Source organism: Musca domestica, unplaced genomic scaffold (assembly GCF_030504385.1).
Source record: "Musca domestica strain aabys unplaced genomic scaffold, Musca_domestica.polishedcontigs.V.1.1 12, whole genome shotgun sequence".
NCBI classification, from domain to species: Eukaryota; Metazoa; Arthropoda; class Insecta; order Diptera; family Muscidae; genus Musca; species Musca domestica.
In genome coordinates this window covers 8,401,311-8,419,753 of record NW_026712155.1, presented here as the reverse complement: position 1 = coordinate 8,419,753, position 18,443 = coordinate 8,401,311, and the positions used below count along the sequence as shown (strand labels likewise).

At 36.7% G+C, this 18,443-nt stretch overlaps 3 protein-coding genes across 3 annotated transcripts; 1 reads left to right on the top strand and 2 right to left on the bottom strand.

Moving 5' to 3' along the window:
• Positions 1–1,079: 1,079 nt before the first annotated feature.
• LOC101887351 (enhancer of split m4 protein-like) lies at positions 1,080–1,660 on the bottom strand. Its single transcript, XM_005187131.4, has one exon. It carries the CDS (start codon positions 1,612–1,614, stop codon positions 1,222–1,224), a length of 393 nt encoding a protein of 130 aa, XP_005187188.2. The 5' UTR covers positions 1,615–1,660; the 3' UTR covers positions 1,080–1,221.
• Positions 1,661–6,194: 4,534 nt separating this feature from the next.
• Positions 6,195–6,753, top strand: LOC105262058 (enhancer of split m4 protein-like). Its single transcript, XM_059132281.1, has one exon. The coding sequence runs from the start codon at positions 6,241–6,243 to the stop codon at positions 6,631–6,633; it is 393 nt and encodes a 130-aa protein (XP_058988264.1). The 5' UTR covers positions 6,195–6,240; the 3' UTR covers positions 6,634–6,753.
• A 6,525-nt stretch (positions 6,754–13,278) lies between these two features.
• On the bottom strand, positions 13,279–13,641 carry LOC131807219 (enhancer of split m4 protein-like). The gene has a single exon (XM_059132306.1). The coding sequence runs from the start codon at positions 13,639–13,641 to the stop codon at positions 13,279–13,281; it is 363 nt and encodes a 120-aa protein (XP_058988289.1).
• Between the last annotated feature and the right edge of the window lie 4,802 nt (positions 13,642–18,443).

The following is an 18,443-nucleotide window of genomic DNA, read 5'->3' as shown; positions in this document are numbered from 1 at the left end:
ATAAACTTGGATTTTAATGTTCGATTTTCTTGTAATTTTGCCCATATCAATATTTTTATTTGTATTAGATGAAGTATGAATATTAAATACTTCGGTCCACTATAGCTGGTACCTCACGAACATTTTCTAAAAATTATGACATATAAAGTGAAGGAAGTACTCAATATAGTCCAAGCCTAGTCGCAATATTTATATCATATTTATTTACGTCCGATTCGAATGGACAATGTTGGCCTATTCCTTCGAACATTGGTTTAGGGTATACATCTGTCGGCTAAACCGGCTGATACTTTTTTACTTGTTATGTAACTTTAACTTGTTTAGTTACTGACAGGGTCTTGGCCGTATTTTACAATCGATTGACTGAATTCTGGATTTATCCTAATATAGGAACTTTCAAAAAAATGGACCGACTTTATAGATTTGTAAATGTATTAATTCTTAAAGCAATCCAAAGCTCCTCATACAAACCTCTATATTAAAGTAGCAGGTACCAAATGGTACCATTTTAGAAGTTTAGTACCATTTTAGAACTTTTCCTAACCTTAAAGTTCGATTTTCCAAAAACACTTTTGTACATCTATTCTGCACTCCATTAGAGACTCTTATTCCGAATTTTGGCTCATTTCGTTTATATTCGTTTGTATACAATTTTAGTGCATTTCAGTACCTTTTATACCTGTTTAGTACGAATTTCGAAAAACCCAGGCTCATGCCTAAGTACCAAGATTGGACCTCTTGGAAAATTTCAAGATTCTTGCTTCAGCCTAGGCGTTGATTCTAGATAAGTCAGTTAATTCACTACTCTTTTATATATAGAGATAACCGGGTTTCTGAGAGCAGAGTATGGCCCTTCAGATAATTGTAGATATAGGTCCTGGTTCTGATATTGCCACCCATATACTGGTACAACTCATTATTAAGGATTTTTAGAGTTCAGCACATCCTCCATCAGAATTCCCCATAATTTTAGTCTCTCAATGAAATTCATATGATATACCACCTTCTTGTAGCACCCGAAATGACCCACAAATATATATTTAAAAAAATCAAAAGATATAATTTTTTGTTCAAAAATTTGTTGTATTTTTAATTTTTCATTATTTTTTGTTTTCTTAAGTTCTATATTTAAAATATCACAGTTTTTTGTAAAGCTTTCTAAATAATTCGTTGAATGGAAGACATTGATTGTTGAGTTTTCATGCGAAAACAGTTGGTTTCCTAGGCCTGGGCCCAACGATCTTGCTGGCAGGACATTTGCTCAAAGGCACTGGTGGTAGTCCAAAAGAAGGTACCCTGTTGGGTGCGAACAAAGTGAACTGGTACAGAGGTGGTGGGGTAAGCGAATTCCTCCTCCTCGCAGGATTGCTTGGCTGAGAGTTGTTCATTGATGTCATTTTCAAAGGATTCCATGGAGGCACAATCCGATTCCAAACTGGCATTGCGTTCATTTTCCAATGATTCCATTGAGTCGGCAGCAGCAACTTTCTGGGATTTTTGTTGTTTGAAGATTTGTTTCAACAGCTTCTTCATGCTGTAGCTGGTGGTTTTCTTTGTGGAGATGGTGATATCCATTTTGTTGTATTGTTGAGTTTGAGAGATTTCTACGCACATTTTGAATGTTTGTGAGAGATGTGTAAGGTTTGAATGCTCAAAAGAGTATGATGTTGTATCCTTGAGAGCCATCGCCTTTTATACTGTCAGCCATGAGAATCAGCCAAAATAAAAGGAAGCAGGTCTTTGTAAAAATACCAGCACTCACAGACAATAGTCTGTGTAAATTTGTCTGTCCAAAGGATTTTCACATATCCTTCTCTCTGAGCGTGGGAATGCTCGAAGAAAAATAAAAATTTTCAAATTGCCGATAACAAAAGGCATCTGTTCTATGAAATTGTTGATTTAAGAAATTGTTGTTGTTTTCCAATCGAAAAAAGGATGTAAATGTTCGTGAGAAAGTACCTTTTTTCTCCGAGTTCGACAAATGCCAAGGCAAACACAATTGATTTTTCACTTGGTTTTGGAAATGTTTCCCACGATAGCAGTGGCATGTTGTCAGAGATAAGGTGTGTGTGGTGTTTAAATTCTGTGGCGTTCTAAGTCTGTGTCTGGCATTCTTTTACATTCAAGTCGTTATGAAAATGATTATTTTAGACTCGTGTGAGGGACGTTCCGAGTAGCTTGTGCTATTTTGTAACTAGTAAAAACCAAGTACGTGTTAAGCTTATGCCAGGCACGAGCTTGTGTGTAGGGGAACTTCTTTAAATTCGAATAACATTAATAATTATATTAATAATTTTGGGGTATGTTGTAGGAATAGCCATTTATACATAGGGATAAGAAGTTTCACCGGCTTCTATAAAAAATGACCTTATTGATTGAAGAGATTTTGGAGACCTTCAATTAGAGGAGGATTTTTTGAAATCAAGTAAGAACGTATCATATCAATAATAAGAACTTTCCGCACTTTTAGATTCTATTCAGGGTTAAAAATTATTAATAATCTCCCTAAAAATGTTTTATGGCCCATTTTTGTTTAAACATTTCTTTGTTCTATGTTTTATTTTTATACACTCAGCCATGTGGCTAGAGGGTATAAAGGGTGCGATAAAAGACCTGCAACAAAGTCAAAAGCCATGATTTGTACATTTTCTTTAAATTTTATTGAATGAAAGCTGAAAATGCCGGAAATAGCATCAAATTTTAAAATAAGTTTAGATTTGTTCGAATTGGTCACCTTTGGCACAGTGAAACCGTCACACGTTGCCCGAATGTTGCTCTGCGGCATTTTGGCCCATTCCCGGCGATGCACTTGCTTAAAGTGATCAATACTTTGGTTTTTTTTAATGCCAACCTTGCTTTCCAAAATACTCCAGACACAATAGTCCAACGCATTGGTATCCGGAGATTTTGGTGGCCAGTGTACACTGGAAATGAAGCGAGGAACGCGTGCTGAGTGCGATGGTGCTGAGTCCTGTTGGAATGTCCAAGGTCTGCGGCCAAAATGTTTGCATGCCCAAGGCTTTAATACACCCTCTAGAATATTCGGCGTTTATTCTGATGCCACGGTCGATTAATACGAGCGGAGAGCGACCATCTTCTGTTAGGGCGGCCCACTCCATCACCATGTCCGGCGCTTGAGTTCTAGTGGCCAACCGAAGGTGCACATTTTCAGCTGATCATTTTTTATACCCTCCACCATACTATGGAGGGTATATTAAATTTGTCATTCCGTTTGTAACTCCTCGAAATACTCATGTCAGACCCAACAAAGTATATATATTCTTGATCAGCGTAAAATTTTAAGTCGATTTAGCAATGTCCGCCTGTCCGTCTGTCTGTTGTAATCACGCTATCTTTCGGACGAATTGAGATAGAAGGCTAACATTTTGCATACGTGTTTATTTTTCCAGTAGGCAGGTTAAGTTCATAAATGGGCCATGTAGGTCCACGTTTTCATATAGCCCCATATAACGGTACCTCCCGATATTCGGTAGTTTGATGATTTTAGCGAAATTATTCACCGGAATTGTTTCAACTTTGGTATTTGAAGTTCGAAATGGATACTACACCCTATGACAGAAAATTGTCTGTGCAGGTCCAAGTCTTCGTACCATCGGAATTGTTTCAAATTACGTATTTAGAGTTCGTCTATGCTGGTCCAGGGGTTCGTATATGCCCCATATATCAGTACCTCCCTATATTCGGTATTTTGACGAGTTTAGGTACAATACCCACCGAAATTGTTTGAGATATCGTATTTGACGTTAGTAATGGATGCTATAGCCGGTGACAGAAAATTGTCTATGCTGGTCCAGGTCTTCGCATAGCTCCGATATAATGGTACCTCCCTATATACGATATTTTGATGATTTTAGCTAAATTATTCACCGTTTATTTCAAGTTTCGAATTTGAATATGGTAATGGCTAATGGCAAACAATGCCTATGTAGGTCCACGCCGTATAGACCCCAATATAACGGCAATATTCGGTATTTTTAAAATTTAACAGAATTTTTTAAGGATTTTTTTTTTTTAATTTCCAAATTCGTTCCAAATGGTGGAGGGTATTCAAAGTTTGGCCCGGCCGAACTTACTGCTTTTTAACTTGTTTTTTTTGAAAATTGTCAAATTCGTTCTAAATGGTGGAGGGTATTCAAAGTTCAGCCCGGCCGAACTTACAAGTATTTTTCTTGTTTTGTTTACAAACTGCTAGACATCGAATGTTTTCTTATCGGAGAAAACCAAATTCGGTAGTTCACCACTTTCGGCCAAGCGAGGCAACTCTTTAGCTCTTTTGCGTCTATTTTCCTTTTTGTTGCGGTGTAAGTTTTGCTCTTTTTGGAATTTCAATGGCTTTACCCCGAGCTCATTTTTCAATATTTACTGAATGGAATATTGCGATATGTTCAGCCCACGAGCCATTTTTTCGGCCACTGCGACGCGGGTTTCGATCAAGTCGCTCCTTTACTTTTTGTACCATTTTTGCTGATGTTGCTGTTTTCTTCCGTCCACTTCCATGACGTCGGGCTACGCTACCAGCCAGTCCCACGGTAAAGAGCGATGGTACGAGATACAGAAGATTTATTCACAAAATTATATGCTGAAGTGCTCTAACGATGGCCACTTGTGGTTTTCCAGCCAAATATAAAGAAATCACACTATCACGCTTGAATTCCGAATTCACGAATAACTTTTTTTCTGGAAAATTCTCACCAAAATGCTTTTGTAGGCTTGTAAACAATATAATAAGCTGTCGCTGGAATAATTTTAACAGCTGTCGTACGATTGGCTTAGAAATGACAGCAGTCTGAAGTTGGTTGCAGATTTTTCATCTCATTCTGTATATCTACGAAACTCTAGTGGTACCTCAACCACAAAAAGAGTCACAATTTGCAATAATTTTATCTGTCGCAACTTGCGAAACAAGTCGGCGATTCTGTACAACTTGCTATATCAAAATACTTCTCTTAACCAGAAATCTGATATAAAGATATAATTTATTGGAATATATGATTTCGCATAAAATTGGATATAAATGTTCGATTTCCTTCAAATTGTGCACATACCAATATTTTTATCAGTTTTAGATGAAGTATGAAAATGGAATACTTCAGTCCGTTATATATGATACCTCACGCATATTTCCACATTTTCCGTAGCGAAAATTGGATAATATCGGTCCATTCCTTCTCGTACCTTTACCTCTAAAGGGAAGCAATTTTAAACAATTCTTATACCCTTCTAACTTTAGACACTCGAACTTGATTAGTATCAAAAACAAAAATTCTTCTACCCAAGAAAATCATAGAACTTGTTGGAGCAAAGTGAGTACCTCCACCCAAAAAGTAATAATATTTAATTAAATGTGACATTCTTGGCCGATTTTCTTCGAACATCACAATAATTTTTTTCATATTTTAATTGGTGTAAAAACTGGAAATATCGATTCAATTCTTCAAAAAAAATTCCATGCAAATTATCAAAAATAAAGTAGCAAACCGGCCTGAGCTTTAAACTAGTTATGTCTGCCTTAGTCCTACCTCCCTCCCTCCTTCTTCTTCTTGATGTTACAAGTGGAATGTTAGAATTAGGTTTGGAAACGAGTTTAATTTAAGTTTTCAAGACATTATGCCCCACTCGCGCCTAACACGAGACTCAAATCTATTTCATTTAACGACGATCATTAAAAATTAACGTTAGCCCTTCACATAGGCCATGACGTCAAAGGTCGAGACACAAACATAGTACAGGCTAAGAGACTGTCAACACGCTTAAATAAGAACATAATTATCAAAATGAATGTCTCATCACTGCCTTGGTTTCCGTGGGAAACATTTCCCAACGTCAAATGATACCCAATTACTTATAAAGATGCATTTTCTTGCAAAGGAAGACAGACACTTTCTCACGATCCTACACATCCTTTTTCCATTGGAAAACAAAAACAAATTCCTAAATCTACAATTTCATACAACAGATGCCTTTTGTTATCCTGAGTTTAAAAAAAATATAAAATTTTCTTGAGTATTCCCACGCTCGCTCACAAGAAAATTTCTATGGACAGACAAACATACTCTGCACTGACTATTGTCTAAAAATTGGGTATCTTTACAAAGACCTGCTTCCTTTTACTGAGCAGGATTCTCATGTCTGAGAGTATAAAAGGCGAAGGCTCTCAAGGATACAACATCATTCTCTTTTGAGCATTCAAACATTACACATCTCTCACAAACATTCAAAATGTGCGTAGAAATCTCTCAAACTCAACAATACAACAAAATGGATATCACCATCTCCGCAAAGAAAACAACCAGCTACAGCATGAAGAAGCTGTTGAAACAAATCTTCAAACAACAAAAATCCCAGAAAGTTTCTGCTGCCGACTCAATGGAATCATTGGAAAATGAACGCAATTCCAGTTTGGAATCTGACTGTGCCTCCATGGAATCCTTTGAAAATGACATCAATGAAAAACTCTCAGTCAAGCAATCCTGCGAGGAGGAGGAATTCGTTTACCCCATCACCTCTGTACCAGTTCACTTCGTTCGCACCGAGCAAGGTACCTTCTTTTGGACTACCACCAATGCCTTGGAGCAAGTGTCCTGCCTGCAAGATCGTTGGGCCCAAGCCTAAGAAAGGAACTGCCTGAAAAATAAAATTCTTCAATCGATGTCTTCCATTGGAAAATATTCCAAATATTTTACAACAACATACAGCTTTAATCGAAATGTGATATTTTATTATAAATTAAGAAAAAAACAACAATTTTTACAAAAAAAAAAAAAAAAGAAAATATATAAAAAATTTACCAACATAAATTTTATTGTTTTATTGGAAATATTAAATAAATTGAGATATAGAAAATGTTTGTAGAGGGTTAAAAAGTCCGCTTCTTGGAGATATTGACGGGACGACATTTTTCCGAAGGTTTTCTGTAACTTTTTTAGTCGATATGCTATTATCCTTAATTCTGGGTGCTTTGACAATATTATCCTTCCAAACACAAATGTTCTTGATATAAATCTCCGCATTTATACGGCCCTTAAAAAGTCTTAAGCATACCTATGTCCCTCTCGGTTTTCACTGGAAAGGAAACGATGGTAATATTATCTCTAACTCTGGATCCTTTGATACCTTTGCCCCTCCCGATTTTGGAAATGATGGTGCTATTATCTTCAACTCTGGATCCTTTGAAAATATTATCCCTCCAAGCCCAAACTTCTTGTTATAAATCCCCAAATTAATAAGGCCTTTAAACACTCTTAAGAATGTCTCTGCATTGCCCCACAATTTTGACCGGAGGGGGATATATTGTCCAAATAAGGTGCCTGAAGTCCAAAATAAGGTGCCTTGTTGGGTGTGGAAAAAGTGCACAGGAGCTGTGATGTTATTCTGAGATTTATTCTTTTTGGATAACTTTGCCAATCTCGATTTCGGATACGTTGGTGATATTATCTTCAACTCTGGATCCTTTGAAAATATTATCCCTCCAAGCCCAAATTTCTTGTTATAAATCCCCAAATTAATGAGGCCTTTAAACACTCTTAAGAATGTCCCTGCATTGCCCAACGTTTTTGACTGGGGGGAAAATTATTGAATACTGTTGCCTGATGTCCAAAATAAGGTGCCTTGTTGGGTGTGTAAAAAGTGCACAGGAGCTGTGATGTTATTCTGCAATTTCTTCTCTTTGAATACCTTTGCCCCCCTCGATTTTGGAAACGTTAACTCTGCATCCTTTGAAAATATTATCCTTCCAAGCCCCAATATAAATCCCCAAATTAATAAGGCTTTTAAAAAGGCTTAAGAATGTCTCTGCATTGCCCCACTATTTCGACTGGATGGGGAATTATTGCATACTGTTGCCTGAAGTCCAAAATAAGGTGCCTTGTTGTGTGTGGAAAAAATGCACTGGCACTTTGATGGTGTTCTGCAATTCCTTCTTTTTAGAATATACTCCTGCTGAGAGGTGTTCATTCATACAATTTTCGTAGGATTCCATTGAACCGCAATCGGATTCCAGACTTTCATTCAAACTGTTCTCCAATGATTCCGGAGATTCCAAAGATTTTTGTTGCTTAAAGATTTCCTTCCATTGCTTCTGTTTGTTCTTAGAGCTGCTGACTACCTTTTGGGCGGATTTGGTGATATCCATTTTATTGTAATGGGATATTTCGAATCATTTTTTTTAAAGAGGCTCTGTTGTGAGGTTTTCTCCCAAGGAATGTTAATGTAAGAATACTTTGTTTCCCCAATAATTCCTCTCATTTTATACTCTCAGCAGTAGAAGTTCCAATGAGAGGCCGATATTTAATTACCGATTCCCTTACAAAGGCAACAAACAAAAATTCACCTTGAATCTATTTTAATCCTTTTTGTTTAGATTTTCTTGGTGGCTCGTGGAACTGATGAGTGAAATGAAACACAATTTTGGGAGAAATGTTGTCTTAATTGCATTTTTTTTATAAATGTTTTTTTTTTCTTTCTTGTGCTTGGCTGTCTCTTGTTTATCTTCGGTTAAAGGTCAGGCATCAGGTCAAAATTGGGTTCAACAAAGTTCAAATCTTTCTCCTGACATTTGAATTGAAGTAGAGTGTGTTACACACATGTACAACACACGTGCCTCTTTTCAAAGAGGGGGAAGTTTGGGATCATTAGTTGAATTGGGAGAGGGGAGGGTAGGGAAGGAGGGGGAAAATGTTAACACTTCAAAGACTTATTAACACTGAGAATGCAGAACGTTCCATGAGTTTATTTAAATTACCTTGAATGGTGTGAGTGTGTGGGTGTGTTTAGAGCGAGATGAAAATTGTTGAAATAAATAAAAATTGAATTGAGTCGAATGTTTTCAATTGACTACTAATAATGGTTTATTCCGTCGTTATAGGTAATTGCATTTAATTCGAGATGTCTTCCATAAACAGAAACCTATAGACGGAGACATAACATTTTTTTTTTTAAATCAAAAAGCCATACCTTCTTAGGGGAGTTGAGCGAAATCTCCAAAGGATTTTGAAATATCTGGCCAAACTTACAATCCTTACTAAATGTCACATATTAAAAAAAATATGACCTATGAAGAGGAACAGAGTAGGAGTCCTGGTGGCGCAGACCTTCCCTGAAATAGCTTCTTTTCTGAAATTTGTTTTCCGAGTTTCACACGGAACAAGTTAAAAAGTATCAGTCGGTGTTGTCGACAGATGGTATAAATCTCAGCACCTGTTCGATTATTTAAATATATTTTGACTTCTGTTGTGCTTGTTTAAATTGTTGACCTATATGGTGTAGGTTCTGAAGGAATGACCATTTCGTATCGGACCTAAATAAATATGATATAGGTTTGGATACAGATTTGGACTATATCGACTACTTCCTTCACTTTGTATGAGATATTTGATAATTCTTAGAAAATCTTAACATGTGCGTGATGTACCAGATATAGTCGACCAAAGTATTCCATTTCCATACTTCATCTAATACAGATAAAAATACAGGTATGGGCAAAATTACAAGAAAATCGAACGGGTTAGCAAAAATATTTGTATGTGTGAAATTTAAAGGGAGTTGGATCCTTTTTTTGAGAGTTGGATCCTTTCTTTGAGCGCTTTGTTTTTCCTTTTCTATGTGGGGGAGGTACCAGAAGAAATGGTCCGATCTCTACCATATTTATAACACATCTTGTGTTGATGGAAATATTGAGATTTACCCAGTCTGAATGGAATCGGATGTTAATATCACGTTTTATAAGCTTCATTTATATTCAAAATTTCGACTTTTTGTGGGGGAGGTGTCAGAAGTAGTGCACCGATATATCCCACCCTTTGCGGCGTAGGTTCTTGATGAGGTAGACTGATATTTTCTATTTTCTCACCTGACTTGGAAACATTATGATGTGCAAAGTTGGAGCAATATTGGATCATACTTTTTCTTTCTGGGCAATATTTTTGTTTTAAAATTTCGACCTTTTGTGGGTTACCAGAAGGAGTAGACCAATATTACCCATCTCCAAACTCGATCTAAGTTTGATAATAATATTACGATGTACCAAGTTTGGACCAAATCGGATACTTCATTCGAGAGTTATCGTGCGCCAGCAGAAAGTGATTTGGTCCAAAGAGACCTAGGGTCTAAACCCGTTATTTCGAAGAGGCACGTTTTGGCCGCATAAAATGATATATACCCTCTCCCGCCATATGGCTGAGGGTATAAATAGTCTAAAGAAGTCTTACATATATATTTAATACCCTTGTCTATAGTAAATATGTGGGTTTTTGAAAATAAACTAAAAGACTTCAAATAACCCAATAAACAATTTGTTGATCATTTGTGGTCAATTTAGAACATTCGACTCAATTCAGTTCCAATTTATTTTAACAATTTCCATTACGCTGTAAATACACCCCCACATAATCCATAGTCAATAAACTAAATAAACTGATGGAACATTCTGCATTCTCAGTGTTAATAAGTCTTTAAACTGTTAACATTTCCCCCTTCCTTCCCTACCCTCCCCTCTCCCAATTCAACTAATGATTCCAAACATCCCCTTCTTCGAAGAGAGTCACGTGTGTTGTACATGTGTGTAGCACACTCTACATCCAGTGATCTTGATGGCAAGAGATGATTTGAACTTTGTTGATCCCAATTTTGACCTGATGTCCGACCTTTAAACGAAGATAAACAAAAGACAGCCAAGCACAAGAAAAACAACATTCATAAAAAATGCAATTAAGACAACATTTCTCCCAAAATCGTGTTTTATTTCACTCATCAGTTCCACGAGCCACCAAGAAAATCTAAACAAAAAGGATTAAAATAGATTCAAGGTGGATTTTTGTTTGTTGCCTTTGTAAGGGAATCGGTAATTAAATATCGGCCTCTCATTGGAACTTCTACGTCTGAGAACTGTATAAAAAGAGAGGAATTATTGGGGCGACGGAATATTCTTACATTAACATTCCTTGGGAGAAGACCCCACAACAGAGCCGCTTTGAAAAATGAATAGAAATCTAACATTACAATAAAATGGATATCACCCAATCCGTCCAAATGGAAGTCAACAGCTCCAAGAACAAACAAATGCAATGGAAAGAATTTTTTCGGCAACAAAAATCTTTGGAATCTCAGGAATCATTGGAGAACAGTTTGAATGAAAGTTTGGAATCCGATTGCGGTTTAATTGAATCCTACGAAAATTCTATTAATGAGCAACTCTCAGCAAGAGCATATTCCAGAGAGAAGAAATTGCAGAACACCATCAAAGTGCCAGTGCATTTTTTCCACACCCAACAAGGCACCTTATTTTGGACTTCAGGCAACAGTATGCAATAATTCACCTTCCAGTCGAAATCATGGGGCAATGCAAAGGCATTCTGAAGAGCTTTTAAAGGCCGTATTAATTTGGGGATTTGTAACAAGAAATTCAGGCTTGGAAAGATACTATTTTAAAAGGATCCAGAGTTGAAGATAATAGCACCATAATTTCCAAAATCGAGAGGGGAAAAGCTATCCAAAGAGAAGAAATTGCAGAATAGTATCTCATTTCCTGTGCACTTTTTCCTCACCCAACAAGGCACTTTATTTTGGACTTCAGGCAACAGTATGCAATAATTCCCCCTCCAGTCGAAATCGTGGGGCAATACCGAGGCATTATTAAGAGTTTTTAAAAGCCGTATTAATTTCGGGATTTGTAACAAGAAATTCAGGCTTGGAAGGATAATATTTTCAAAGGACCAGAATTAAAGATAATTGCACCATCATTTCCAAAATCGAGAGGGGCCAAAGATAAGAAATTGCAGAATAATATCACAGTTCCAGTGCACTTCTTCCACACCCAAAAAGGCACCTTATTTTAGACTTCAGGTAACAGTATTTCATAATTCACCCTCCAGTCAAAATCATGGGACAATGCAGAGACATTCTTAAGAGTTTTTAAAGGCCGTATTAATTTGGGGTTTCGTAACAAGAAACTCGGGCTTGGAAGGATAATATTTTCAAAGGATCCAGAGTTAACGTTTCCAAAATTGAGAGGGGAAAATGTACCCAAAGAGAAGAAATTGCAGAACACCATCAAAGTGCCAGTGCATTTTTTACACACCCAACAAGGCACCTTATTTTGGACTTCAGGCAACAGTATGCAATAATTCTTCCCTCCAGTCACAATCGTGGAACAATGCAGAGACATTCTCAAGATTTTTTAAAGGCCGTATTAATTTGGGGATTAAAGGAATTAAAGGTAATAGCACCATCATTTCCAATATCGAGAGGGGCAAAGGTATCCAAAGAGAAGAGATTGCAGAACACCATCAAAGTGCCAGTGCATTTTTTCCAAACACAACAAGGCACCTGATTTTGGACTTCAGGCAAAGTATGCAGTAATTCCCCCTCCAATCGAAATCGTGGGGCAATGCAGCAACACTCTTAAGAGTTTTTAAAGGCCGGCTTAATTTGGGGATTTATAACAAGAAATGCGGGCTATTTTCAAAGCATCCAGAATTAAAGGTAATAGCACCAATGTTTCCAAAATCTAGAGGGGCAAAGGTATCAAAGGATTCAGAATTAAAGATAATAGCACCAATGTTTCCAAAATCGAGAGGGGCAAAGGTATTCAAGGAGAAGGAATTGCAGAATAACATCACAGTTCCTGTCCAATTTTTTCCACACCCAACAAAGCACCTTATTTTGGACTTCACGCAACAGTATGCGATAATTCCCCTCCAGTCAAAATCGTGGGGCAATGCAGAGACATTCTTAAGAGTTTTTAAAGGCCGTATTAATTTGGGGATTTATAATAAGAAATTCAGGATCCAGAATTAAAGATAATAGCACCATCGTTTCCAAAATCGAGAGGGGCAAGTGTCTCCTTAAGACCGTTTAAAAGCCATATTAGTAAGGTGATTTACAACAAAAAAATTTGGGCTTGGAAGAATCATATTTTCAAAGGACCCAGAATTAAAGATAGCAGTAACATCGGCTAAAAAAGTTACAGAAAACCTTCGGAAAAATGTCATCCTGCCAATATCTTCAAGAATTGGACTTTATCTCTCTCTATAATTATTTTCTATACCTCAATTTAATTTTATATTAATAAATAACACAATAAACATTTGGTTAATAAAATTTGTATATTTTTTCTTTTTTTGTGTAAAAAATTGTTTTTTTTTCTTAATTTATAATAAATTATCACATTTCGGTTAAAGCGTTTTGTTGTTGTAAAATATTTGGAATATATTCCAATGGAAGACCTCGATTGAAGAATTTTATTTTTCAGGCAGTTCCTTTTTAGGCCTGGGCCCAACGATCTTGTAGACAGGATACTTGCTCAAAGGCACTGGTGGTAGTCCAAAAGCAGGTACCCTGTTGGGTGCGAACGAAGTGAACTGGCACAGAGGTGGTGGGGTAAGCGAATTCTTCTTCTTCGTTGCACTGCTTGGCTGAGAGTTTTTCATTAATGTCATTTTCAAAGGATTCCATGGAGGCGCAATCCGATTCCAAACTAGCATTGCGTTCATTTTCCAATGATTCCAGAGATTCTAATGAGTCAGCAGCAGCAACTTTTTGGGATTTTTGTTGTTTGAAGATTTGTTTCAACAGCTTCTTCATGCTATAGCTGCTGGTTTTCTTAGCGGAGATGGTGATATCCATTTTGTTGTATTGTTGAGTTTGAGAGATTTCTACGCACATTTTTAATAGTTGTGAGAGATGTGTAATGTTTGAATGCTCAAAAGAGTGTGATACTGAATCCTTGAGAACCTCGGCCTTTTATACTCTCCGTCATAAGAATCATGAGAAATAAAAGGAAGCAGGTCTTTGTAAAAATACCAGCACTCATAGACACTGGTCTGTGTAATTCTGTCTGTCCAAAGGATTTTCACTTATCCTTCTTTCTGAGCGTGGGAATGCTCGAGGAAAACTAAAAATTTTCAAACTCATCGAAACGAAATGCATCTGCTCTGTGAAATTGTAGAATAAAGATTTTGTTGTTGTTTTTTGGCATTGAAAAGAGGATGTGTTGTGTTATATTCGTGAGAAAATAAATTTTTTGAGCTCATCAGCTCAACATTTCCATAGGCAAAGAAATGATGTTTCTTCAATGGGTTTGAAAGGTTTCCCACGGATGTTGAGGCATGAGGAATGCAATTCTAATAGTATCTCAACAAATTAAGCGTGCTGAGGTTGTGGCAAGCGGTCGTCCAAAATGTTATTCAACGGCATGTGAGGTTAAAGTGTTGTGGTTGTTGTTTGAAGTAGATTGACCTGTGTTAATAAAAGTAAAACGTCAGTACGTGTTAAGCTTATGCTAAGCACGAGCTTCTTGCGTGGAAACTATGTACTTTGTGAAACGTCCTACAGAGTCTGATAACCTCCTTCCTTATCCTTAATTATAAAATAATACTTTCACAAATATGAGAGAAATTGGAAGATATATAAAATATATTCTTTGTATAGAAGATTTTCGAAGTTCCCTTTAATATCTTAAAGACGAATAAAAATTTTTATTTCCAAAATTCCTTAAAATTTTTCGATTTTATATAAGGCCAGGCTGAACTTGGACAACCCTCCACCATTTGCAAAAAAATTCAAATTTTTAAATTAGAAAAAAAAAAAAAAACAAGTTCAAAAGTATCTATCGGTATTTCCGACAGTTGTATACCCTTGGCCAATCTGCGACTATTTAAATAAATTTTGACTTGTGTTATGATTATTCGAATATTTGACCCTCTAAGGAAGAGATTTCGAAGGAATGGGCCAATATTGTCCATTTCGTTTCGGATCTGAATAAATATCATAAAAATATTGTGACGTGCCAGGTTTGGACTATATCGACTACTTCCCTCATTTTACTTATGAGATATGTGAGAATTTTAAGAAAATTTTAAAATCTGTGTGAAGTACCAGATATCGTCGACTAAAGTATTCCATCCTCATACATACGTATAGGCAAAATTACAAGAAAATCGAACATTTATATCCAATTTCATGCGAAATCATAAATTCCGATAAATTCCATATTCATCACAGGTTTCTGGTTGAGAGAAATATTTAGGCATAGCAAGCAAGATACCAGAAGAGGTCCGCAGATATATATCATTTATTTCGCTTTCTTTGAGAATCTTGCTTGTCAAAAGCATGAAGCCTAGTTGGGGGAGGTACCAGAAGAAGTGGTCCGATTGCTACCATCTTTATGACAGATCTTGTGTTGATGGAAATATTCAGATGTACCAAGTCTGAATGGCTTCGGATGTTAATTTCTCGTTTTATGAGCTTCATGGATACTCAAATTTTTGACCCTTTGTGGGGGTGGTACAATAAGGAGTGGACCGATATACCACACCTTGGGTTAATAAAAATAATGTGATGTGTGTAATTTGAGGAGAACCGGATGCTTATTTCGGATTTTATGATCGTTCTGGTTATTCACAATTTTTACCCTCTGTGGGAGAGGTACCAGAAGAAATGGTCCAATCTCTACCATCTATACAACAGATTTTGTGTTGATGGAAATATTGAGATGTGCCTGTCTGAAACGAATCGGATGTTAATTTTACGTTTTATGTGCTTCATGGATATTCAAAATGTTGACCCTTTGTGGGGGAGGCACCAGAAGGAGTCGACCGATGTATCCCATTTTCACAGCAGATCTTGTGTTAGTAGAAATAATAGAATGTGTGACATATGAAGAGAACCGGATACTTATTTCGGATTTTATAATCGTTTTGGTTATTTAAAACTTTGACCCTTTGTGGGAGAGGTACCAGAAGAAATTGTCCAATCACTACCATTTTTACAACAGATCTTGTGTTGATGGAAATATTGAGATGTACCAAGTCTGAATGGAATCGGATGACAATTTCACGTTTTATAAGCTTCAGGGATATTCAAAATTTTGACCTTTTGTAGGGGAGGTACCAAAAGATGCCGCCGACATATCCAATTTTCACAGCAGATCTTGTGTTAGTAGAAATAATAGGATCTGTGACATATGAAGAGAACCGGATGCTTATTTCGGATTTTATAATAGTTTTGGTTATTCTAAATTGTTACCCTCTTTGGGAGAGGTACCAGAAGGAATGGTCCGATCTCTACCATCTTTTTGACAGATCTTGTGTTGGTGGAAATATTGAGATGTACCAAGTCTGAATCGAATCGGATGTCAATTTCACGTTTTATGGGTTTCATGGATATTCGCAATTTTAACCCTTTGTGGGGGAGGTACCAGAAGGAAGGGTGCGATATATTCCATCTTCACAGCAGATCTTGTGCTAGTAGAAATAATGGGATGTGTGACATATGAAGAGAACCGGATGCTTATTTCGGATTTTATAATAGTTTTGGTTATTTAAAACTTTGACCCTTTGTGGGGGAGGTACCAGAAGAAATGGTCCAATCTCTACAAATTTTACAACAAATCTTGTTTTGATGGAAATATTGAAATGTACCAAGTCTGAATAGAATCGGATGTTCTTTTCGCGCTTTATAAGCTTCTTGGCTATTCAAAATTTTTACTCTTTGTGTGTGAGGTATCAGAAGGAATGGTGCGATACATTCCATCTTCGCACTAGACCTTGGGTTAATAAAAATATTGTGATGTGTGTAATTTGAAGATAATCGGACACTTACATCACACTTTATAAGAGTTATAAATATTCAAAATTTTGACCTTTTGTGGGGGAGGTACTTCATTGAGTGGACCGATATTGTCTATTTTCGCACCTGACCAGTTACTGATGCAAATATTAGGATTTCCAAAGTTAGAGCCAAATCGGGTCATCCTTTCTCTTTCTGTGCAGTACAACATTTTTTTTTTTGGAACAGTGTTGGCTTGTTTGATCGGGATACCATAGTATTTTGCTGTTGCCAAATGGTCAGGTTTAATCCCATTATTATTGTTTTTACAAAAACGACGTTTGTTTATTAGTGGAGAACGGTGGTAATATTTGTCAGGGGGTAAAGCAGGGAATACCTAGGTTTCGGAAAGAGCCACCAATCCTAATCAGTTCCCTTGTTTTTTGTGTGGGATATTCTCGCCAGGAGTTATTTTAAAACTAACTCATATTTTTCTTTTTTTTTTTTTGGAAAATTTCGACCTTTTCTTGGGGAGGTATTAGAAGAAGTGGACCGATATTGCCCATCTCCGGACTCGATCTAAGTTTGATAGTAATATTACGATGTACCAAGTTTGGACCAAATCAGATACTCCCCTCGGGCGTTATCGTGCCCACCAGCAAGACAGACACGGACGGACATCACTAGATCGACTCCAAATATCCATGAGCATTTCGCCCAAAGAGACCTGGGGTCTAAAATCGTTATTTCGATGAGGCACGTTTTGGCCGTATCAAATGATATATACCCTCTCAAGCCATATGGCAGAGGGTATAATTATATAAAATACCCTCCGAAAGAATTTGTTATATAAAGGACTTTTACAAGGTTTTCTCAGCATAAACTTACTTGGAGGGACTTCTAAATATATAGGAGACCTTTAGAAGGTATTCTCTGTATGCTTTTTGGTGGCCTACTTTATATAAAAAACCCCTAAGAGGGTCTTGTTAATCCTCATTGATATGGAGTTCACCTTTAATATTTGGAGTTCATCTTATCCAAATTTTAAATTAAGTCAGTTTCTGCCCAGTGATTATTAATTTTTATTAATTCAATAAATTATAACCCCTTAGATTTTCAATCTACTTCCCTTCGAAAATTATTATGATCAGCTCATGTCCATACCTACATAGGTTGTGCTAAAAACGTGTTGGCCCACTCGTCATATCCCCATGGTGTATCTGTATCATCAACTGTAGTGAAACGCAAAGCGATATTCTCAACGAAATTTTAAAGTCATTCATCATGTCAAGAATAGACGGAAGACCTTATATAGGCCTTTCTAGGACAAGGAATTATTAATATGTCCCACATAAATTTCAGATTTTTAACAGAACTTTCTTCCCCTACAAAATTTTGGCTACGGTCAGCTCATGCCAATACTACAGGTCGTGCTAAGAACGTGTTGGCCCACTCCTCATATCCCCATGCCAGACTCATGGTTAGCACGCATTCCAATCAATCACACATTCCAGCGTTAAACACCATCAAATAAAACCACCTCAACTTGTTCCAAATCAGCAATGGTTCCAAATAAACCCAAATATTGATAACCATTCAATGTGACAGCATGCTTCCACACAAACTTGGAACACAGCCTTATCCGTTTAAAATAATAACAACAATCATTGGCATGCCTCAGCAATGCGTGGGAAACATTTCGAAACCAAGTGAAATTCATTGATTTTCTAAATGGAAAAAGTCGGTCCCAGAACATCCTTTTTCCAATGGCAAAACAACAACAAAAATCTAAAATCTACAATTTCATACAACAGATGCCCTTTGTTATCCTGAGTTTGAAAATTTTCAGTTTTCCTCGAGCATTCCCACGCTCAGAAAGA